This window comes from Aquarana catesbeiana, linkage group LG01, assembly GCF_042186555.1.
Source record: "Aquarana catesbeiana isolate 2022-GZ linkage group LG01, ASM4218655v1, whole genome shotgun sequence".
In the NCBI taxonomy this organism is placed as follows: Eukaryota; Metazoa; Chordata; class Amphibia; order Anura; family Ranidae; genus Aquarana; species Aquarana catesbeiana.
The window spans coordinates 195,557,786-195,582,225 of NC_133324.1; the positions used below are offsets into that span (position 1 = coordinate 195,557,786).

The 24,440-nt window shown below is 42.0% G+C and overlaps 1 protein-coding gene across 1 annotated transcript; it reads left to right on the forward strand.

The window, feature by feature from the left end:
• Nucleotides 1-22,634, forward strand: ARL14EPL (ARF like GTPase 14 effector protein like). Its single transcript, XM_073624651.1, has 4 exons — nt 1-158; nt 2,088-2,211; nt 15,130-15,266; nt 20,979-22,634. The coding sequence occupies exons 2-4, from the start codon at nt 2,104-2,106 to the stop codon at nt 21,202-21,204; spliced, it is 471 nt and encodes a 156-aa protein (XP_073480752.1). The 5' UTR covers nt 1-158; nt 2,088-2,103; the 3' UTR covers nt 21,205-22,634.
• The last annotated feature ends 1,806 nt before the right edge of the window (nt 22,635-24,440 follow it).

Consider the following 24,440-nt stretch of genomic DNA (forward strand, 5'->3'; position numbering starts at 1 on the left):
TTGTGAGTACATGTGGGGCGGAGAATGACAAACAAGCCTCCTCTTATCAGTTAGGAACCTACAATATACATGGTACGAGAAAAGTGCAAAGTCACCGACAAATAAGACGTGTAGAAAGAATTCTGGAGAAAATAACATGTGGAGGGTCTCTGTTAGAGGTAATGTTGCTGTATTTTACTTACTGTCATCTTATTACTTACCTACTATTAGCCTCCTCTGTGAACCTAGAAATTATTACAGGATTTATTTTTATAATGTGTCATTGTTAACAAGCATTCTGGCTATAGCATATACTGTATGTTGGATATAAGTAAAGTCAAAATATATCACTGTGCACATTGGGCACACAAACATAAGGGAAACACATAGGGATAGTCCAGCCAATTTTTTTTCTTTTTTTCACTGGTTTTAAATAGAGTAGAAATCAATTAGATTGCAAGTTTTTTTATTGTTGTCTGTGTCCCCATTGGGTAAATTCACCCTCTCTATCTGTCCTGATGACCACTGTCAAGTGATGGGAAAATCCAAAATTTTAGTCACCAGACTAAAGAGTGGGGATTGGGGCCCGTTTACATTTGTGCATTGCATTAACACACATTAGGGGTTATTTACTAAAGGAAAATCCACTTTGCACTACAAGTGCACTGCAGGTGCACTTAGAAGTGCACTGCAAAAGCACTTGGAATTGCAGTCGCTGTAGATCTGAGGGGGACATGCAAGGAAAAAAAAAAACTGCATTTTTGCTTGCATATGATTGGATGATAAAATCAGTAGAACTTCACCTCATTTCAGAGCTTCCCCTCAAATCTACAGCGATCTACAGTGACTGCACTTTCAAGTGCACTTCCAAGTGCAGTTCCAGTGCACTTGTAGTGCAAAGTGGATTTGCCTTTAGTAAATCAACCCCATTATGTCACACTTTAACGTGTGTTGCATCAGACCATCCGGTCGGGATAAATGTGCTTCTGACGCACAAAAATGTCCCAGTTTTTAAGGCTGCATTCACATCTGAGTGTTTTCAGCTCGTAAAACGCCCAAAAAACAGTCAACAATCAAAATCCCATTCATTTCAATGGCACCTGTTCATATCTGAGTGTTTTGTCTCCTGATGCAAAATGCCTGAAGCTCAAAAAAGTACACAAGCTTCTTTTTGGGCACATTACAGGCATTTTTCTGCTTTTTACATTGATGACCTTTTGACCTGTTCAAAATCGTTTCAAAAAACACGGTAAAAATTGCGGTAAAAATGTGCAAATACAGCGTTGGACCGATTAGGACTTTGCCATTGCTGCCGATTTGACATGCGATTTGACATGTCAAATCGTACCAATGTAAACCAGAGCTCAATGTCACAAACTTTTTGTGCAGTGCATTGTAACACACTATGGCGCACTGCCATGCATTGCAGGGTGTTTTAACACACGTGTGTTGCCTTAGTGCCTTGGGGTACTATTCAAAATGAATAGCACCACAATGCATCAATACATGTACATGTGAGTTGCCGCGTGTGCTGTAGTTGTAAATTATTCTTTAGTGTTCCAAAGCAGGCAACTGTTCTGGTAACAACTGTCTAATTGGGATTTCTGGTTTTCATCTCTATAACAGGAAGTAAAGGGAAATCTACCCCAATGAGACACAGACAGCAATAAACTGACAGGGGCTTTAATCCTTCCCTATCCAATAAAAAAAAAAAAAGTTTTGGCAATAGGTACATTGGCATTGTGCCCTACAGTATTGCAGGTGGAGAAATTGTATACTCAGGCTTCAATCGGTGTCCTGGGTATTTTCTGGGAAACCAAAAGGAATCTACTGCATTTTCCTGCACAGGATCAGATGGTTCCGCAGTACCATGCAATCCAGTTGTAGTACATTTTTAAAATTAGGGCATACACTACTTTTGGTGCAATCGAGGGCGATTTAAGCCCAGCTGAAAATTACATCTCACTGAATTGCACAGAAACGCGGAGCGTGTTCCTGTGTGATTCCAGTGTGAACCGCACTAAATGTGTGTAAACTGTGCCTTGTATATACTGGATAAAAGTAACTGGTTGTGTAGATATTTTATTAGGATTTTATATATTTTACAGATTTCTAACCTAGAAAATGAGTGAAAAATCTGGGAAGTCTAACTCTTTAAAAAACAGTGAGAATCGGGAAGAAATGGAAAGAGAAACTCCTAAGGAAGATCCACCCCGGGTTCAGAAGCAGTCGGTATGACTTTCCACTCTGATTTCAGTTATAGGTGGATACTGGTATTATGAATAATCCCCTAGCTTCTTCCTGTGGGATTCCATTAATGAGATCTTCCTGAATTATATAGTGCATAAAAACATTGTGCAAGTGAAAACCCATCACAAATAGTGCCATTCATACATACGCTATATTACCATAAGTTACCAAAAGTATTGGGACACCTGCCTTTACACGCACATGAACTTTAATGACATCACAGTATTAGTCTGTAGGGTTCAATATTACGTTGGCCCACCCTTTGCAGCTATAACATCTTCAACTCTTCTGGGAAGGCTGTCCACAAGGTTTAGGAGTGTGTCTATGGGAATGTTTGACCATTCTTCCAGAAGCGCTTTTGTGAGGTCAGGCACTGATGTTGACAATAAGGCCATGACTCGCAGTCTCTGCTCTAATTATTATTATACAGGATTTACAACTTGAAGGTAGAAAGTACAAATACACTTTTAATACAGTAGGAATCAGAGGGCCCCACTCCCTAGAGCTTACAATCTAAGAATCAAATTCATATTAAAGGTGTTCTGTCGGGTTGAGGTTAGGACTCTGTGCAGGCCAGTCAAGTTCTCCACCCCAAACTTGCTCATCCATGTCTTTATGGACCTTTCTTTGTGCACTGGTGCAAATCATTTGGTGGAAGGGAGATTATGATGTGGGGTTGTTTTTCAGGGGTTGGACTTGGCCCCTTAGTTCCAGTAAAGAGAACTCTTAAGGCCTCAGCATACCAAGACATTTTGGACAATTTCATGCTTCCAACTTTTGGGAACAGTTTGGGGGTGGCCCCTTCCCGTTCCAACATGACTGCACACCAGTGCACACACAATGCCTTAATACTTACCTGAGCCCTCACTTAATGCATCCATAAGACAAGCAGCTTCCTATGGCGGCACATAGAAGGAGCCAGACGTGCTGGTGGGGGCCCAAGAAGAAGAGGTTTGGGGCCGCTGTGTGCAATAAACCTGTTATTATTCATTTAAATAATACTATTACAATCAATTTAATAGCTGTCACTGTCTCAGGAGGTGACGATCAACCCTCAGCAACCCTATATGATGAGTGGCATGACATAGTAAAATAATTAATTACATCATGTTCCCACCTCTGCCGGGTTAGCCCCTCCATGTCAAAATTTTTGAAAAAATCTTATGCAGTTTGTTAGAACTTTGTTAGATCAGGTTAGATCAACCGTTGTTTGCGTTAGATCCCACACAGAAGAAGCAATATTAACAGTTATTTGCTGGGGGGGCTAACCCGTCATCAGCCCCCCCTTATCAAAAAATTGACCAAACAGTTAGCTATTTTGGAAGCAATTTGTTAGATCCGGTAAGATCAAGTGGTTTTAACGTTAGATCTCACATAATTAGAGACTTATTAAGTGATTAATGAGGGGGGGCTGCCCCCCCCTTATCAAATTTTCTGGCCAAAAATCATTCAGGCTAATAGATATTCGTTAGATCCGATAAGATCAAGTGGTTTTTAACGTTAGATCTCACATAATTTTAGAGACATTCCACATCAAAATAGAGATATTAGGTGGTACATATGGACGGTCTGGCCCCCCTTATCAAATTTTCTGGCCAAAAATCATTCAGGCTAATAGATATTCGTTAGATCCGGTAAGATCAAGTGGTTTTAACATTAGATCTCACATCATTTCAGAGATATTCCACATCAAAATAGAGATATTAGGTGGTACATATGGACAGGTTAGCCCCCCCTTATCAAATTTTCTGGCCAAAAATCATTCAGGCTAATAGATATTCGTTAGATCCAGTAAGATCAAGTGGTTTTAACGTTAGATCTCACATAATTTCAGAGATATTCCACATCAAAATAGAGATGTTAGGTGGTACATATGGACGGTCTGGCCCCCCTACCAAATTTTCTGGCCAAAAATCATTCAGGCTAATAGATATTCGTTAGATCCGGTAAGATCAAGTGGTTTTAACGTTAGATCTCACATAATTTCAGAGATATTCCACATCAAAATAGAGATATTAGGTGGTACATATGGACAGGTTAGCCCCCCCTTATCAAATTTTCTGGCCAAAAATCATTCAGGCTAATAGATATTCGTTAGATCTGGTAAGATCAAGTGGTTTGAACGTTAGATCTCACATCATTTCAGAGATATTCCACATCAAAATAGAGATATTAGGTGGCACATATGGACGGTCTGGCCCCCCCTTATCAAATTTTCTGGCCAAAAATCATTCAGGCTAATAGATATTCGTTAGATCCGGTAAGATCAAGTGTTTTTAACGTTAGATCTCACATAATTAGAGACTTATTAAGTGATTAATGAGGGGGGGCTGGCCCCCCTTATCACATTTTCGGGCCAAAAATCATTCAGGCTAATAGATATTCGTTAGATCCGGTAAGATCAAGTGTTTTTAACATTAGATCTCACATCATTTCAGAGATATTCCACATCAAAATAGAGATATTAGGTGGTACATATGGACGGTCTGGCCCCCCCTTATCAAACTTTCTGGCCAAAAATCATTCAGGCTAATAGATATTCGTTAGATCCAGTAAGATCAAGTGGTTTTAATGTTAGATCTCACATCATTTCAGAGATATTCCACATCAAAATAGCGATATTAGGTGGTACATATGGACGGGTTAGCCCCCCCTTATCAAATTTTCGGGCCAAAAATCATTCAGGCTAATAGATTTTTGTTAGATCCGGTAAGATCAAGTGGTTTTAACGTTAGATCTCACATAATTTGAGACTTATTAAGCGATTAATGAGGGGGGGCTGGCCCCCCCTTATCAAATTTTCGGGCCAAAAATCATTCAGGCTAATAGATATTAGTTAGATCCGGTAAGATCAAGTGGTTTTAACGTTAGATCTCATATCATTTCAGAGATATTCCACATCAAAATAGAGATATTAGGTGGTACATATGGACGGGCTGGCCCCCCCTTATCAAATTTTCGGGCCAAAAATCATTCAGGCTAATAGATATTCGTTAGATCCGGTAAGATCAAGTGCTTTTAATGTTAGATCTCACATAATTAGAGACTTATTAAGTGATTAATGAAGGGGGCTGGCCCCCTCTTATCAAATTTTCTGGCCAAAAAATCACCCCGGCTAATTGATATTCATTAGATCCGGTAAGATCAAGTGATTTTAATGTTTGATTATCCATAATTACAGGGATATTATGGATATTTGGTAGCGATGCACGCATATCCATACTAGTGTCTATATTGGAGGCGGTGATGAGCATTTTCATATGTACCAGTGAGGAGTGCCATTGAGCATACCGAGGTATGCTGAAATTATGTGGGACATTAATCAACAGGTGTGTCCAAGCCCAGTGAAGCCTGAAGCACAGTGCCAGAAGCCAGAGGGAAACTTCGGAGGGCTCTGCTGAAGGAGCCAACCGGGTGCCCATCTATGGTAGCTGGCTCAAAACCAATGACACGAAGAGATAGCAGCGAAAGTCCAAACCCTTGCAGAGGGCCCCCCGTTGTTGCCTCCAAGCAACCCAGTGTCCTGTTTCTTTTGACAAATGCTGCCTGGTGTCGGAGAGTCAATGCACACCAGACTCCCAGAACATAGCGCAGACTTAAGCCCAATCAGAACCTCGCAGAGAGGAGCACGGATACAAATCACCACTTCCTCCATGCTCCCTGACAAGCTGGTGGGACCTTCTCCTGTTGTTCCCATCCAAGTAAAGGGAGTCTAAACCAAGGCCCTTCTGGATACTGGAGCTTAAGTGACCCTTCTCTACAGAGACTTCTATGACAGGCACCTCAAGCACCTGCCTTTGCAGAAGTTGGAAGAGTTGCAGATATGGGGCATTGTGACTCAGAACTTCCACTATGATGGCTATCTACCGGTCAAGCTGACCTTTGATCCCTCCATGGATGGGAATGCCGAGACTTTTGAAACTCAGGCAGTGGCCTGTCCTCGCCCACCAGGGGCCAGTAAGAGTTCTCTCATATAGGGACCAATACTGATCTTGTCAGAATGCTGTTGACACCTCTTGTTCTGGAGCTGGGCACTTCAACTACAAGTTTGCACCCTATGCTGAGACAAGCCTACCAGAACCTGGTACAAAAATAGAAGGGAAAGATCTGGCGCTTGGACAAGTGTGAGAAGGTGTTACAGCCTGGTAAAGTGGCCTATTTACGAGCATCTGTCAAGCTAAATTGGAAGCAAGCAGGCCCTTTCATTGTCCTTCAATCAGACGGACAGAGAGAAGACATGGGAGTGGAGATAATTCCCGAGGTGGTTTCAAAAAAAGGGTTGCAAAGAAGTCACGGGAAGATCTTGGTTAGTGTCCGCAACATGACAGCCTCGCCAGTGAAGATGCCGGCTCAGATGTTGCTGGGACAAGTGAATCTGGCCACCCCAGTCCCGACCGTCTGATTTGGTGGGGGGAGCAAAGGATGGGATCTCTGTGGAGGAGCTCTATCCGAAAAATACTCCCCTTTTGCCTGAATGGAAGGAAAGGGCCAAGACTCAGCTCCTGAGATGGCAGGCTGCATTCTCCAAGAGGGAATTTGATGTGGGGTGTACAAAAAGTGCCCAATACCAGATCCATCTCTTCGAGTGCATAAGCCGTTCAGGGAAAGCGTTTGATGGATTACTTTAGGGGACTTGGAGGATCTGCATGAACAACTGGCAGAGTTGAAGAGGGCAGGTATCATCCGAGAGTCCCAGAGTCTATACGTTTCCCCAATAGTGGTGGTACGGAAGAAGAATGGGTCACTGAGGCTGGGTATTGACTACCGGACGCTGAACTGAAGGACCATTCCCGACCAATATACCACCCCAAGGATATAAGATGACTTGCAGAGCCTGTCAGGAGTGAAGTGGTTCAGCATGCTGGATTTGAAGAGTGGGTATTACCAAATCCCCATGCACCCTGAGGATCGGGAGAAGACCATTTTCATTACCCCGCAGGGGATGTTTGGATTTGACTGTATGCATCAAGGCCCCCAGCCTGGCGAACCTTTTTATGGGGAAATGGGAGGAGGACGTCATCTATGCCCAACAAAGACCCGAATTGGTCTTGTGGGCTAGGTACATAGATAATGTCCTCCTCCTATGGAGTGGCTCCTATGATTCACTGAATTCATTTATGGAGGACCTAAATAATAATGAAAGGGGCATTGTTTTAAAGTATGAGGCAAGTCAACAAAGGATCAATTTTCTGGACCTTGAAATTCGTAGTGAAGGGAACTCTCTACTTACCTCCACCCATTTTAAGGCCACAGACCGGAATTCGTTTATACCTCGGGACAGTTGTCACCACAAATCATGGTTAGACTCTGTCCCGAAGAGTCAATATATTAGGTTGAAACGAAATTGTTCCACAATGGCGGATTTTGTGTCCCAATCAAGTATTCTGACGGGAAGATTTCTGGAAAAAGGGTATGAGGCCCAATTTTTAGAAGAAAAACTGAACCAGGTCAAGTCAATGGATAGAGATTTACTTTTGGCAGATAAACCTAATCCCAATAGAGATAATAAGTTAGTTTGTCCCTTTATTACTGGATATTCATGGCAGCACTTTTCTGTTAAAAAAATGCTGTACAAACATTGGCATATCATTAAAAATGACCCTGTGTTGGGACCAATCCTTCCTGACAAACCTCAAGTAATTTTCAGGGGTGCCCCCTCGATTAAATCTCGGGTTGTGTCGATGGTGTGCGATCCCCCTCTTCATAAGCCAATGTTTTTTCAACACCTAATAGGCTTTTACAAATGTAAAAATTGTGAGGTCTGTTCTATCAATGCTGTTACTGAAAGGAAGGTGGGCCGTTTTCACTGTAATAATACATCGAGTGAATTCCCGATTAAATCTTTCATTACCTGTTTAACAACCCACGTCGTGTATCTTCTGACTTGCCCGTGCGGGCTCCACTATGTGGGTCGCACTGTACGTTCATTGAAAGTGAGACTTGGGGAACACATTGGGAACATTAAAAGAGGTTTCTTAGGTCATCTGGTCTCCAAACACTACCTTAAGGTTCATAAACAAAACCCCAGGGGGACTTCGTTCATAGGCATTGACAAACTTAAGCTCCCCTGGAGGGGAGGTTCTAAGAGAAGAGCCATTTCGAAGCTCGAAATGGAATGGATCTATAAAATCCGCTCTTTAAGACCCAGGGGACTAAACGTTGACATTGAGCTCAATGTTTTTATAGATAATTCCTAGAAATAACCCCACCCCCTTTTTTTCCCCTCTTTTAGACAACTATAGAGTGGAGGGCAATAGACTCAGTTTGAGGGTCCTATACGATCGTCTGTGATCATACATTTCCGATGGTTTTATATTTTTATATTTTTATTCTTTATGATGTTTATTTTATTCATATTTGTGGAACTATATATGAGATCCACTTTAAAAAAATATATATATATATTTAGTGTGTTGATATACTCCCCAATGTAAAATCATTAATACAGGTTCACTGATGTTCTTTCCATCTATGAATGCGCTTGCTACTGTACTGATTTTTTCAGGGGAACATGCATACTGAGAAACCCCTTTTTTTTTTTTTTTTTTTCATTTTGGGTTCCGTTCAGTGTATTATATAATTCTAATTTATATTAATTTTAATAAATTGAATTAAATTATTTGTGTTTATAACACTTCAGATAAGTGTACTTGAGAGTTTTTAATACTGTGAGCACTGTGCGGTATAGTTAGCAATAGCTTATTATACTGAACCAGGGATTTCTTCTTTAAGGGGTTAATCTCTTTTCTGGTCTCTGTTTATTAAAGGTTACCATGGCAGCATTGATTGCAGGGAAGAACACCAGTGAGAGGCTTGGTTATTTCCCCATCCAGCTGTCTGATTACTGCTGAGTGGTGATATCAAGTCAGAATGAGGCTTGGTTCATGCTCTGCACTATATAGGTGATGACTTGATGCGTCGCCCGTGCCCCTTTGAAGATGTTAGATGTAACGAAACTAGTAGGGCATGGCTACGCATCGTAAGCCATCACTCAGTCCGCCCCATGATTTGCACGGGTGTTTGCTATTTTTATGCCGGCTTTTTTATATTGTATTCACGGAGCTCACTTGTTGTGACTCCATTGTTTTAACTAGCAATAAATTCCAAAACTTTATTACACCATCGGAGCCCCTCTTTTGTTTTTTATCCACCTCCCTTTGGGACAAGTGTGCTTGTCACTCCCTCCCCCCCCAGGTGGACGAGTTGGTAGAAGCCAAGCTGGAGACGCACACTGTATGAGCTGGATCCGGACATCATCCATCCACAGTCCCTGCAGAGGGCAAAGTCTGCCTGCGTGTGAGACCTCGCCAGAGAGGAGGTCCATCATTGAGGGTAAGGGTCCACCTTTTAATACTGTGGGACTATATGAGAGCTCTTATCCTCATTTCCCTCCCTCTCCATATATATGTGCAGTGTCTGACTGGTCGGAAGGTGGATGCTTCCTCCTGCTTCTGTGAAGTAACTGTTTATGTATGGGACTCCCTCTCCTACTGTTCATCATAAGAACTTTCGCTCCTTGGAGTATTTCATCTAAGGACTGTTCCTTATCCATTTGGGTTGTGAAAACTTTTCTTGAAATGTTATGACACTTTTTAAGCATATTTTTTTCACAGCTTTTTACCATTTATTAATTATCAATATTTTTTGATGCACATTTCTGATTTTCTTACAGGGATTTAGATTATGTATTTTTTACACAGATTATGTTCATTATGAGCGCACGTTTGTTTTCTCTTTTATGGATCAAGGCCTGTCTGGTGCCCCAGCCACCTTCCAAAGGCTAATGGAGAAGACCGTGGGTGACATGAAACTGATCGAGGTGTTGGTATACTTAGACGACATCTTGGTTTTCAGCAAGACCCTGGAAGAGCACGTAGAGTTTCTGCAGAAGGTCCTTAAGAGACTCCATGGTGAGGGGGTTGAGGCTGTCTCTGGAAAAGTGCCAGTTTTATCAACCCTCGGTCAACTACCTTGGTCACATTGTGTCTGCTGATGAAGTAGCCACTGACCTCCTGGCCGAGGCCTACCAACGTGACTGAGCTTAGGTCATTTCTGGGATTCTGCTCTTATTACAGAAGATTTGTCAAGGGATTCGCTAAGACGCTGACCCTGATCTGGCGAAGCCTGTCAGACCAGCTGGAGGGCCCAGAAAACCCAGAGAGTTAATTCAGGAACAATTGACTCTGAAGTGTGAAGAGGTTTTAGGCAGCTGAAGTGAAGCCTAACAACCGCTCCAGTCGTGGCCTATGAAGATCCAACCAAGCCATACGAGCTACACTTTGACGCCAGTCGAGATGGGTTAGGTGGGGTGCTATATCAAGAGCATGACTGCCATCTACGGCCTGTTGCCTACATGAGTCGGAACTTGGCCCCCGCCGAGAAGAACTCTGAAGGCAGAGATCAAGTGAGCTGGACGACTTGATGGGTAACTGTGGAGAGAAATGGGAACTGGCAATTAGCTGACAGCTGAGCGGCCAGCTCAGAGAAGGAAGGGCTGAGCCCAGCCTTGACACCTACATGACAACCATGGCCACCTAGGGACCAAAAGGACTTTTCTCCTGGTGAGGGACCGGTTCTACTGGCCCTGCATGCAGGCTGAAGTTAAGGACTATTGCCACTCCTGCATCAGATGTATCCACAGATGTATCCAAAGGAAGACTTTGCCTCACGAGCTGCCCCAATGGACCATCTTCAGAGTCAAGGACCCATGGAGCTGGTGTGCATTGACATTCTGTGCTTGGAGCCTGATCTGAGTGAGCAGGGAAATATCCTGGTATTGACTGACCATTGCACTCTGTATGCCCAGGCGTTTTCCACGAGGGACCAACAAGCATCCATGGTGGCCAAGATCTTCGCAGAGAAATTCTTTGTGCACTATGGTCTGTCCCAAGCATCCACTCTGATCAAGGGAGAGATTTCAAGAGTAGTCTCATCAAGAGACTTTCAGACCTGTTGGGCATCAGGAAGTCTAAAACCACCCCTTATCATCCTCAAGGGGATCCTCAAACAGAGAGATTAAACTGAACCCTCCTGGATATACTTGGAACTCTAAGTTCAGAACAAAAGCAGCACTGGAGCAAGCATATAGTGGCTATTGTGCATGCTTATAACAGCACCGCCAATGATGCCACAGGTTACTCTCCCTATAGTTTGATGTTCGGACCGTAGGCCTGGCTGCCAGTAAACTTGGACTTCAGCACATCCCTCGACCATACCTTAGCAACTTTCCACAGAGGGTATGTGAATCGCCTGCAGAGACGTCTGAAAACCACCTTTGATAAGGCTCAAGCTGCCTCATATGCCTGAGGACAGAGAAACATAATAAACTTTGACCTTAGGGTACGAGTGCAGGACCTACAGCCGGATGACAAGGTACTGCTGAGAAACCTGGGTGTCCCTGGAAAGCACAAGTTGACTAACCTATGTCGTTTGCAAGCATCTGCCCAGACACCCAGTATACCAAATCCGGCCAGAGGGATGCACAGGCCTGCTGAAGACTTAGCATCACAATCATCTGTTGCCTCTGTCAGAAGCAGTTCATGTGCCACCACAGCCAGATTTACAGTCCACACCCATGGCCTCTGAAAGATCCCAGCCAGTGACTAGATCTCACTCTGTACCCCTTGCTGAAGATGAAAACAGCGAGGATGAAGAGAAAGATTGTCTGTGGCCATCTCAAATGCCAGGGCCTGCCACCCACCCCCACCCCCTTTCTTCTCCTCCCAAGGTGACTGAGGTGACTCTCAGGCCAGAGGATCCTGAGTTTGTACCTCAAAGTCCACCTTTTGAAGAGTTGGAAGACCCTCAATCTTCCCTGCTGACAAGAGACCCCTAAAACTTTCCATCCCTCATTGAGGAAGCTGAAGCTGATATGCAGGAAGAAGAAGAGACCAGTGTGCTTGTAACCCCAGAACCTAAAGAACAGCCAGAGCGAAGGGTTATTCAACCGCCCAAAAGACTAACATATGATACTTTGGGTGAAAGCTCTGCGGAGGTCGTTCTCATTGCAAAAAGGACTCTTGAAGAAACTGACCCTTCCACCGCAGATTTGGTGGTGGACAATCCCAACTCACTGTCAGGGCTGGGCTCAGTCCTTCCTTCTCTGAGCTGGCCACTTAGCTGTCGGATAATTGCCAGCTCCTATCTCTCCACAGTTACTCAGCTGTTGATGATATCCTGCTCGTCAGTCCTGCCTACTTAAGCCGTCCAGTCCAGAGGATCTCTGCCTTCGCCTTGGTCAACATCACAGAAACAATCTCCTGTGATCCTGTTCAAGACTTGCTTTGCTGACATCCCTTCTGGCTCCAGATCCTGCTTGCTGCTCCACTACATTGATCCCTGACTTCTGGCTTGGCTGACTATCCATTCCGGTTATTGAACTTTGGCTATGTTTTGACTACGTTTGTTCTTTTTACTTTTATTATTAAACAAGTGTGATTTAACTGTACTTCTGTCTCGACCTGATTTCTTGGTTTCTGACACTCAGCCCCTGGCACATCTAGCTGGGCCATTCCAGTTAACCTCCCCTCCTATGCTAATTGGTGGGATGTTCCTCTGCCAGGGTTTTATGCAGATGTAAATTGTATGGTTTCCTGTGCACACTAACCTGTTTTTTTTTCTGTGTGTATATCAAAAGCATGTAATAGGTCATAGACTCTTTACCTCCTTTAGCGGACCAAAGGTTCTTTGGTGGGGGGAGTGTGTAGCGGGGGCTACTCTATCACCCATGGTCCCGCACCTCCTGCCATTCCTGCCAGCGACCGCCGGACTGAATAGACACTGACACAGGCACTCACTGAGGGAGAGCACGCCTGTCAGTCCCTGTGGGGGATTTCTCCCCCTCCCTCTCCTCTTCCTGTGTCCCTATTGGCAGGGAGAGGGAGCCAATCAAGCAGCAGCAGAGGACCACGGCCCACAATGTAGCCCCATTGATTCTACAGGGGGTGGAACTACCAAGCCCAGCCTGCTTTGCAAGAAGGGGGGGGCTAACTAAAGACTTAAGCTTGTTGGGTTGAGAAGAGATCACCATGAGGCGAGGTGAACGGAGGTTTGAGGAGAGACTACAGGCACCCGCTGAAGAACCATGCAAAGAAGGTTCCAGAGACCATCCAGAGACGGTTGAAGATGGATGTACCTTCTGTACCACCTAATATCTCTATTTTTTATGGAATATCTCTGAAATTATGTGAGATCTAAAGTTAAAACCACTTGATCTTACCGGATCTAACGAATATCTATTAGCCTGAATGATTTTTGGTCAGAAAATGGCATGTGGGGGGGCCAACCTATCCTTATGTACCACCTAATATCACCTAATATCTCTATTATTATGTGGAATATCTCTGAAATTATGTGAGATCTAACATTAAAACCACTTGATCTTACTGGATCTAATGAATATCTATGAGCCTGAATGATTTTTGGCCAGAAAATTTGATAAGGGGGGGCTAACCCGTCTATATGTACCACCTAATATCTCTATTTTGATGTGGAATATCTCTGAAATGATGTGAGATCTAACGTTAAAAACACTTGATCTTACCGGATCTAACGAATATCTATTAGCCTGAATGATTTTTGGCCCGAAAATTTGATAAGGGGGGGCCAGCCCCCCTCATTAATCACTTAATAAGTCTCTAATTATGTGAGATCTAACGTTAAAAACCCTTGATCTTACCGGATCTAACGGAAATCTATTAGCCTGAATGATTTTTGGCCCGAAAATTTGATAAGGGGGGGCCAGCCCGTCCATATGTACCACCTAATATCTCTATTTTGATGTGGAATATCTCTGAAATGATGTGAGATCTAACGTTAAAACCACTTGATCTTACCCGATCTAACGAATATCTATTAGCCTGAATGATTTTTGGTCCGAAAATTTGATAAGGGGGGGGCCAGCCCGTCCATATGTACCACCTAATATCTCTATTATGATGTGGAATATCTCTGAAATGATGTGAGATCTAACGTTAAAACCACTTGATCTTACCGGATCTAACGAATATCTATTAGCCTGAATGATTTTTGGCCCGAAAATTTGATAAGGGGGGGCTAACCCGTCCATATCTACCACCGAATATCTCTATTTTGATGTGGAATATCTCTGAAATTATGTAAAATCTAACATTAAAACCACTTGATCTTACCGGATCTAACGAATATCTATTATCCTGAATGATTTTTGGCCCAAAAATTTGATAAGGGGGGGCCAGCCCCCCCTCATTAATCACTTAATAAGTCTCTAATTATGTGAGATCTAACGTTAAAACCACTTGATCTTACCGGATCTAATGAATATCTATTAGCCTGAATGATTTTTGGCCCGAAAATTTGATAAGGGGGGGCTAACCCGTCCATATCTACCACCGAATATCTCTATTTTGATGTGGAATATCTCTGAAATGATGTGAGATCCAACGTTAAAACCACTTGATCTTACCGGATCTAACAAATATCTATTAGCCTGAATGATTTTTGGCCCAAAAATTTGATAAGGGGGGGGGCAGCCCCCTCATTAATCACTTAATAAGTCTCTAATTATGTGAGATCTAACGTTAAAACCACTTGATCTTACCGGATCTAACAAATTGCTTCCGAAATAGCTAACTGTTTGGTCCATTTTTTGATAAGGGGGGGCTGATGACGGGTTAGCCCCCCCAGCAAATAACTGTTAATATCGCTTCTTCTGTGTGAGATCTAACGCAAACAACGGTTGATCTAACCTGATCTAACAAAGATCTAACAAACTGCATAAGATTTTTTCAAAAATTTTGATATGAGGGGACTAACCCGGCAGAGGTCATGTTCCCTATATTTAGTGATCACACCACATTAGCTTCCTCTGCTGAGATGTAGGAGGTAAAATGCTTCATATTGACATTGTTATTGTTTTGACAGCAAATTGAACGGCAGTTGAAATGTCTGGCTTTCCAAAATCCTGGACCACAGGTTGCTGATTTTAATCCTGAAACTCGAAAACAAAAGAAAAAAGCTTACATGTCCCAGATGACTGGGTACTACTCAGCAACCAACAAGTAAGGACATTTACTGTCTATGACATGACCATCTGTGCCATACTGGAGTATTGTTCATTAGGATCAACTAACACACCAAGAAAAGGATGCTTATTACCAAGTGACAGTTTTTTTCAGTTAAGTCTAATGGAATTTGAACATTACAGTCATATGGTGCAATGCAACTTTAATGTATAACTAAAGGCAAAACTTTGTTGTTTTGTTTTGGAGAGAGTGGAGAGGGATTAGAACCCCTGTCGTTTTTTTTCTGTCTGTGTCCCTGTTAGGGAGATTCAACCTCTCAATTTGTGAAAGTAAAAGAAAATCCCACATTTTAGGTTGTCCCCAGAAAAGTAATAGAGGAGAAATCTTCCAATGGGGACACTAATTCTAGTGACCTGGGGGTCCCCAAGGAATTCCCTTAATTTGCAGGGATTTCCTCTCACTTCCTGTTTGGCTATGGGACAGCAAGTGAAGAGAAACATTCCCAATAGGACAAAGATGGAGAAAAAAAAAATCTGACAGGGGTTAAAATCCTCTCTTACTCTATCCAACATGAAAAAAATGTTTGCCTATAGTTCTACTTTAACCATTTCAGCCCCGGAAGGATTTATCCCCTTCCTGACCAGGCCATTTTTTACGATACGGCACTGCGTTACTTTAACTGACAATTACGCGGTCGTGTGACACTGTACCCAAATAACATTTATGTCCTTATTTCCCCACAAATAGAGCTTTCTTTTAGTGGTATTTGATCACCCCTGCGGTTTTTATTTATTTATTTTTTAAACGAAAAAAGACCGACAATTTTGAAAAAAAAAAAGCAATATTTTTTACTTTCTACTATAAAACATACCCAATAAAAAAAATGTTTAAATTGAATTTCTTCATAAATTTAGGCCAATATGTATTCTGCTACATATTTTTGGTAAAAAAAAAAACAATAAGTGTATATTGATTGGTTTGCGCAAAAGTTATAGCGGCTACAAAATAGGGGAAAGATTTATGGCATTTTTATTATTATTTTTTTTTTTTTTTTACTAGTAATGGCGGTGATCAGTGATTTTTAGTGGGACTGCGACATTGCGGCAGACAGATCGGACACCTAGCTGACATTTTTGACACTTTTTTGGAAACCACTGACATTATTACAGTGATCAGTGCTAAAAATATGCACTGACCTTGTACTAATGACACTGGCAGGCAAGGGGTTAAAATCAGGGGCGATCAAAGGGTTAAATGTGTTCCCTCAGTGTGTTTCTACCTGTGTGGGGGGATGGGCTGCTTGGGACAACACACAGATTCGTCTTTCTGCATAGCAGGAAGACAAGATCCTGTGTCATTCCCTGTCAGAACGGAGATGTGCCTTGCTTACTTTGGCAGATCCCCGTTCTGTCTCTGTGGGGAAGGATCATGGGTGGCCCGCGGTCGGCTCCCCCGCTGGCCAATCGGCGCGTGCCCCCGGAGACATGTGTGCACCCACAGAACCTCATGCACGAACCAATGCACTCCTACGCCAATTTGCGCAGCCGAGCCAACTTGCCGCAGTATAACTGCGTCGACTAGTCGGCAAGAGGTTAATGAAAAATTGTGGACAGGCAGGATTTTTAATGCAGAAGAGGCATACCATTGCCACTTTAAACAATTTGCTAGCAGGCTTCAGCATTTCTTGAAGCTTGTTGAAAGCCTGCTGAAGCCTGCTAGCAGCTTGCATGAAGTGGCAATCAACCCTCCCATTAAGATCTGTGTTCAACATCTACAAATTGGAGTTGAATGGTCCTTTCAAAGCTTCAACAAAGCTTGCTGAAAGCTCTGCGAATGCTTTGTCAAAGCTTGCTGTTCACACTGCTCTTATACAAGCTTAAGCCTGTGTGAAACAGGCCTTAATGCTTCAAAGTGTCTCCAAAGTCTCCATAGAAGTTTATCACAACGCTTGCTAACAGCACCTGCAGCATTGCTTTGTTTTGGAGGTATTGGACGTATGAGATATCACAGGATGCACTGGGAAATCAACAAGCGAACCAGAACATCATCAGCAGTCACTTCTGGTTCATGTGTATATATTGTCTGTTGTCTGTATTGTGTGTGTATATAGAGTGTCTGGTGCAGATGTCACATCTGGTGTGCAGCGTGGAGCAGCAGGAAGGTAAGCGGGGTCCAGAGTGGAGCAACTAGCAGACGACACACGTGGTGCACAATGTGGGAACGATATAGCGGAAGATGAGTGGGGAGTGGAGAGATAGGTCTGAGCAGCAGAGGATCAGCAGAGCTTGGGGACCAGAGCAGGAGAAAATAGCAGATGTCACACGTGGTGAGCAATATAGCAGGAGGTAAGCAGGGAATGGAGAGAGAAATAAATGAGTGGCAGAGAATCAGCAGAGCTGTGGGACCAGAGCAGGAGAAACTAGCAGATGTCACATGCTGCCATATAACATGAGGTGAGCAGGGACTAGAAAAAGAGGAGGATCAGCAGAGCTGGGGGTTACTACTAAATGGGGGGATTAGCAGAGCTGGGGTTACTACTGAGAGGGGGATCTGCTGAACAAGGGTACTAATGAGCTGGGGATCTGTTGAGTGGGGGTACTAATGATATGGGGATCTGCTGAACAAGGGTACTAATGAGCTGGGGATCTGTTGAGTGGGGGTACTAATGATATGGGGATCTGCTGAACAAGGGTACTAATTAGCTGGGAGTATTACTGAGCCGGGGTTCTACTGAGCCCCTTTAAAACAAATAGAAAATCAACACACACAAGGGCATTTAAAGCTTTAAAAAAGCACCGCAGAAACATCAAAAAAGCATGTTGAAGAGGTATGCGCTTTAATGTGTGTTAAAGTCAATGCGTGTGTAAATGAGTCCTTAAGATGTGCATTCATAAAAAAATTCACAGAGCCATACGTCCTGAGAAACTGCATGTGCATTTGTTCTGTACAAATGCAGGCACAATGTTACTAGGTTATTTTTTCTCCAGGTCAGATGTTATCCCATTCATAGATATGGCATGAATCATGAAAATAATACTTATGGTCACTAGATGGCGTCATGACAGTCATAGTAAATCAATATTTATTTCTTATGCTCATCAGCCTTATAATGCCTATAATGTGTTTTTTTCCTGATTCATGCTTTTCTTATGAATGAAGAACATCTAGCCTGGAGAAAAAAAAAAAGAACCTGGTAACATTGGATTTTGCTGGTATTCACACAAAACACATTTCACAGGGCCGATAGCTCTGCAGATTTTTTTTTTCTTTAAGAAAATCCATTTCCAACAAACCTTGCAAATATTGGCAGTTATAAATATGAAATATAAATATAATTCATACATAATTGCCAAACCTCCAGCATGATATGTTGCAATCTTATTGCACAAATTACTAAATTAGTGTGTGGCTAGTTCCACAATGTGCTAAGAGCTAGTTAACGGCTAAGTTCAACTTTGTGTATAAAATAATAAATGCGTATATTTTTTCAGATAAAAAATATGTGCATTTTTTCTTCTCTCAGGTTTCTGCAGAGCATTGCACCAGAAATCAGTGGATAAAGGCTGCCTTGTCAGGCTCTTGCAGACACTGCCTACAATTCAGGAGGAAGTGTCAATGGACTACAAGGGCGCTGATTAGTGCTCTCATAATCCGCTGAGAATTACAAGCTGTCTGCCGCGGTGGAAGATAGGACTTGTAGTTATATAACTCACACTGCTGTGAATGAATGATGCGGCTGTGTGGGCGGAGTTATTAGGTATTAAAGTTTGTAAATGTTAAGGCATAGAAACACTTTTCCCCATTTATTTGTGAATAACTTGTTCTCTGTTTTTGTACAATCCTGCATCCTTTCCCTAGATGATCTAACATATCATCATGACAGCCAGCTGGTGGATCAGTCAATGCTTCAGTATCCACTGCAGATTACAGTTGTTCTAATGTACTCTCATTCTTCTTCTTTTAATAGTACAAATGACAGACAGCAGGGAGTGTGCAAAGGGTGGTAACCAGGAGCAACCAATCAACAAATTACCAAAAATTACTAATTTGCTGGTTACTGGAGTCTAGTGATTCCTGATTGCTATGGGATACTGCACTTTACATATCCTCTTTGTATTGGTTTAATACTTCGGTCCCAGTGATACGCTGGAGTTGATTTACAAAAGGCAAAAGGGTTTTCACTTTGCGAGGGAATTTGCTTAGTAAATAGGGTGAGGCTGTACTGATTTCCATCATCCAATCATGTGCAAGCAAACATTCAGCTTTTTTTTTATTTTCCTTGCACATTCGGATATTCTTTGCAGAGTGAAATTTCACCACATTGAATACAAAGTGCAACATCCCTTAAAAAGTGAACGGTCTATTTGCCTTTAGTAAATCAACTCCACTGAATTTTAGTACAGTATTCTTAAACCCCTACATACAAACTGGTTTATGTAAAATTGAGTAAATTAAAGTATATGCGAAACCATACCTTTCCCATCCTGCCAGGCTGCATGCTCAGATAAGGGTCTGGTATGGATTTTGGGGGGACCCCACACCATTTAAATTCTGGTGTGGGGCTCCCCTTAAAATCCATACCAGACCCGAAGGGCCTAGTATGGATTGGAGGGGGCCCCCACTCCGGTTTTCTTTTTCACTTTTTTCTATCGCCGACAATTTTTTGTTAATTTCATTCAGCTGTCAGTGGGGAAGCCCGTTGACAGCAGAGGACTCATCCGTTGTTAAGGATGCAGCAGACGGCTTCCCAGCCTGCTCCTTAACACCCAGCTATTCACTGTGTCCTGATTGGGCAAAGCTTTGTCAAATCAGGGCTTAGAATGCACTGTGCAGCATGCAGTGCATTATGAGGCGCTCCCCCCCGAGCACCCCCGTAAATTCAGGTGTTCACCCAAGGGGCGAACAGGCGATGTTCGGGCCAAGCTTTTTCTCGGCTTGAACTGTTCGCCCAACTCTACTACATAGTACAGTTAAATGACAAATATTGCCAGTATTTACAGAAGTACCTCTCTTCTCCTAGTCTATGCTAGCAGACCACAGGTAAGGGGTGACACTTCAAAAGGTCCGCTTCTGATATATATATACAGTGGAACCTTAGTTTACGAGTAATGCGGTTAACAAGCGTTTTGAAAGACGAGCAACTTTTTTTTTAAAATTTTGACTCGGATTGCGAGTGTTTGCAAAACGAGCAAAATTCAAGCTAATGGGCGATGCGGTACCGCATTTGGCCAGAGGTGTGGGGGCGCCAGGGACACTCGGAACGGTTCGGAGCCGTTTGGAGCCGTTCGGAAATTACTCGGAAATACTCAGTTCCCGAGTGTTTCCGAGGCTTTCCGAATTCAGCCGAGCTGTCCCAGAGTATTTCCAAGGCTCTCCGCCCCCCCCCGCCTCTGGCCACATGCGGTATTGCATGTAATAGAAGTCAATGCGGAACGAATTATCTTCGTTTTCATTGACTTCTATGGGGAATTTCGCTTTGATATATGAGTGTTTTGGATCACAAGTATTCTCCTGGAACAGATTATGCTTGTAATCCAAGGTTCCACTGTATATATGTCTCTATATAGATAAATATAGATATCTATCTATATACAGTATATACAGTATCTCTCTCTCTCTCTATATATATATAAATAGTTGTTTTTTTTTTAAATAGTATTTTATTATGTTATATTACATTGAAATCCTGATAAATAATGAATGTTGAACCAATAAACAGTCCCATTAACAAGTACAATGTCTTTTCAGGGCTTCAGTTAAAAAGTATGATAAGAAAGGAAAACTCCTGTGCAATAATAAGGATCTTTGTGACTGCTTGGAGGAGATCTGCCAAGGATGTTTCTATCCATGCCCAAAATGTGGCTCCACAAAGTGTGGTCCGGAGTGCCGCTGCAACAGGAAGTGGGTCTATGACAGAATCCAAACAGAGACTGGGCATATTATAAGCAAGCTGCCATTTTATGTCCCTGATTAGTGCTATTGGATCCTCGGCATGGGAAATGTGTGCAGTAGCTTTTATGGCCATTTCGCCTGTCATTTAGGAATATTTTAGGTTTAGTATTGGATGTTTGATTGAACAGCATGTTCTGTGCATAATGCTCATAATTCCCTTGAAAATGCTATAAGAATTTGTTTCATTGCCTTATACACGGGACATTTATTTCTGGTGGATATACACCTTCAACATATACATGCAGCCCATCACTGAACAAGGGGTACAGTCATAGGATACAATAGAGAGTGATTAAATACACATTGGGATTCATTTACTAAAGTAGAACTGGCTGTCCACTCTGTAAAGTGTATGTATGTTCACTTAGCTTTGATTCAAAATGAATACTCAATCATGTGCAAGAGAAATAAAAAAAAAAAAAAAAAAAAGAACAAGAGGAAGAGTTCTTATACAGGATTGGATGAGTGAGATGAACACGGCATCACCTCATTTAATAAGCTAACTAAACATTTAATTTACTAAGTGAACATGCTTTATTTCTTTTGCAATGAACCCCAATGTCATCACAATTAAAAAGTTGAATGCAACATTGCTTTGGTTCATACTCTTTTTAGAACACTCCCTGTTAGTATCCCTGTTGAATCCAGTCTTTCTGCTCTCCCCCACATGCTTAGGCCTTATGCACATGGCCAGAACAAATGCCAAAGTCCATGCACATTCGATTTTTATTTTAGAGCAGCATTTAGGGGTATAAAAGGATGAACCAAGCCTGTGTTCAGAGAGGAGCATACTAGCCAAATTTACGTACGGACGCAAGAAAACGTGTGCAAACCTGCACATATGTGCATACATTCATTTTAGTGGCTAAAACAAAAGAATGCTCTAATGAGTTTACGCATATAGGCATCTGAACGCCCTCACATGCATAACCGCAAGTCTGTACGTATATGCCAAAAAGAACATATTTTAATGCTGGATTCTTCTGAAAGCTCCAGTCACTACTTTGTCCTTATCCTTAAGCTCCAAAGGGACATGCTCGGGACACAGTAGCCAAGAATGGAGAACCACTTTAAGGGTGTGACAAGACCCGGTTCCCAGCACACCTTGAAGTGACCGAAGCTTAAAATTTTGTCTGTGCCTCTAACTCTAACTCTGCAAGAGAGCATAGACTGGATTCAGTGAAGGCCCTAATAGTGAGTATTTTAAATGTATTTTACAAAGAAATGAGTAATTATTTTTTTAAATTGTAATGACAGTGCCTCTTTAATTACAACAGAACCTACCTTTTCCATGTGTGTGAAAGAAGAGTTATTGTGTCAGTTTGTGATATGTTTGAGAAGAGTTTTTTACTGTGTTTTTTTACATTTGCGCTAATTTGAAATTTGCTATGAACAATGTTTATTTTTTTATAGACAGTATAATTTATATTTCTATTTTTGTTTATAAATAATTTATAGGATGGAGGACAGAAATATTTTGAAAATGATAACTTATTTTATCTAAGTTTAAATTTGTAAATAAAAGTTGTTTGTTTGCTTTTTCAACTTTTTTGATATTCTGTGTTTCCTTACTTTACCATAATTTTGCTGTAAAATAACTAAAATAATATTAATGCCTAGTATTGGCGTTTAAAGTGTATTCTCATTCATACAGCATACCTAAAAATATTAAAAAAAAAAAAAGAATTCAAACCTTTTAGATGTTTCTTTGGATTAGAGCTCTGTGCAGAGTGCAAGCTACTCTGAACAATTTCAAAGTGAGTCTGTGTCTAGGAAAAGTGGATAAAGACTGGGGTTGGTTTACTAAAACTGGAGAATGCTAAATCTGATGCAGCTCTGCATAGAAACCAATCAGCTTCCAGGTTATATTGTCAAAGCTGAACTGAACAAGCTGAAGTAAGAAGCTGATTGGCTACCATGCACAGCTGCACCAGATTTTGCACTCTCTAGGTATAGTAAATCAACCCCTTTGTTTCCACTCATAAACATACAACACAGAAGGTCAGTTCCAGATCTCTAACCCTTTGTTAGAACAGACAGGGGTTGATTTACTAAAACTGGACAGTGCAAAATCTGATGCAGCTCTGCAAGGAAACCAATCAACTTCCAGTATCTATTGTCAAAGCCTAATTGAACCAGCTGACATCAGAAGCTAATTGGCTACCGTGCACAGCTGCACCAGATTTTACACTCTCCAGTTTAAATAAATCAATCCCAGTGTGTTCACATCTAGTTTACAACTGATAATGGGATCTGCCAGCACAGAACAGACAGGGATAGATGTGGTAATCATTAATTGTAGTTTTCAGTTATTTTATGCAAATGAAAGCATATAACATACGGTATATAAAGTAGGTCCTGTCCCAGTTTAGCTGCAAAAGGGGAAATGCACTTTAACATAGTGAAGCTACTGAATCACCATGACCACCAGGCAGGTACCATTTAGAGTTCACACGTGCAGCAAAGATGCCATAAAAACAGGCGGTCCATCTGCATTTTGACCACCCCATGACCAGGTCCTTCCATGTTTAACAATCTACAAATTAACTTGTCATATCAGGTTTGGTAACCTAGACAAACAGTTGTGGTAACACATGACTGTGGCACAATAGTGTAATGCAAAATCCCCCTTGGGGCCAAAAAAAAAAAAAAGTGATTCAGGAGGTGGCAGTATTGCCTTCTGCCTGTAAGCCAGCTCTAAATCACCTCTGAAAGGTGATCCAGCACAAATCGCTTTTCAGAGGTGTGTATACAACAACCACGTGTGAGTGAGGCCATTAATCAGCATTGATAGCATGTGTGTCCACTCAAAACTTTTTTTTAGTTTTGGATAGAAGAGTTGGGCATCTCATAATTCATATCAAGTTGGGCATCTCATAATTCCCAATAAATAAAAAAAGAGCCACACTATAAACTGTGATGATCAAGGATACATGAATCAAAATGTCAAAACAGATAAATAATCATAATATGAAACAGCATGAATACCTGTGTAGCACCCTCTACTATGCTACTATTGTGAGTGCAGACAAATTTATACTTTGGCTCATGGTAAAATGAGTCTCTGAATCTGGGTCAAAAGTTTGCTGCAGTTCAGGGCTAGATGACTCATACATGCAGGTCTTTGGTGCCTCTCCCTGTTTCTGGAAGGTTGGAGAACCTTCTGGAAACTGGAGGGCAGAGGCCAGGAGGGTTGATCTGCATATTTAGGGGAGTGGGTAAAGGGCCTGGCAGGGTGGCTAAGTCGGCTTCTAAATA

Coding starts and splice junctions, on each gene's coding strand:
- ARL14EPL (XM_073624651.1), top strand. CDS start 2,104: ATGAGTGAAAAATCTGGGAAGTCTAACTCTTTAAAAAACAGTGAGAAT. Junction 2,212..15,129: donor CCCGGGTTCAGAAGCAGTCG/GTATGACTTTCC, acceptor TTGTTTTGACAG/CAAATTGAACGGCAGTTGAA. Junction 15,267..20,978: donor TACTACTCAGCAACCAACAA/GTAAGGACATTT, acceptor ATGTCTTTTCAG/GGCTTCAGTTAAAAAGTATG.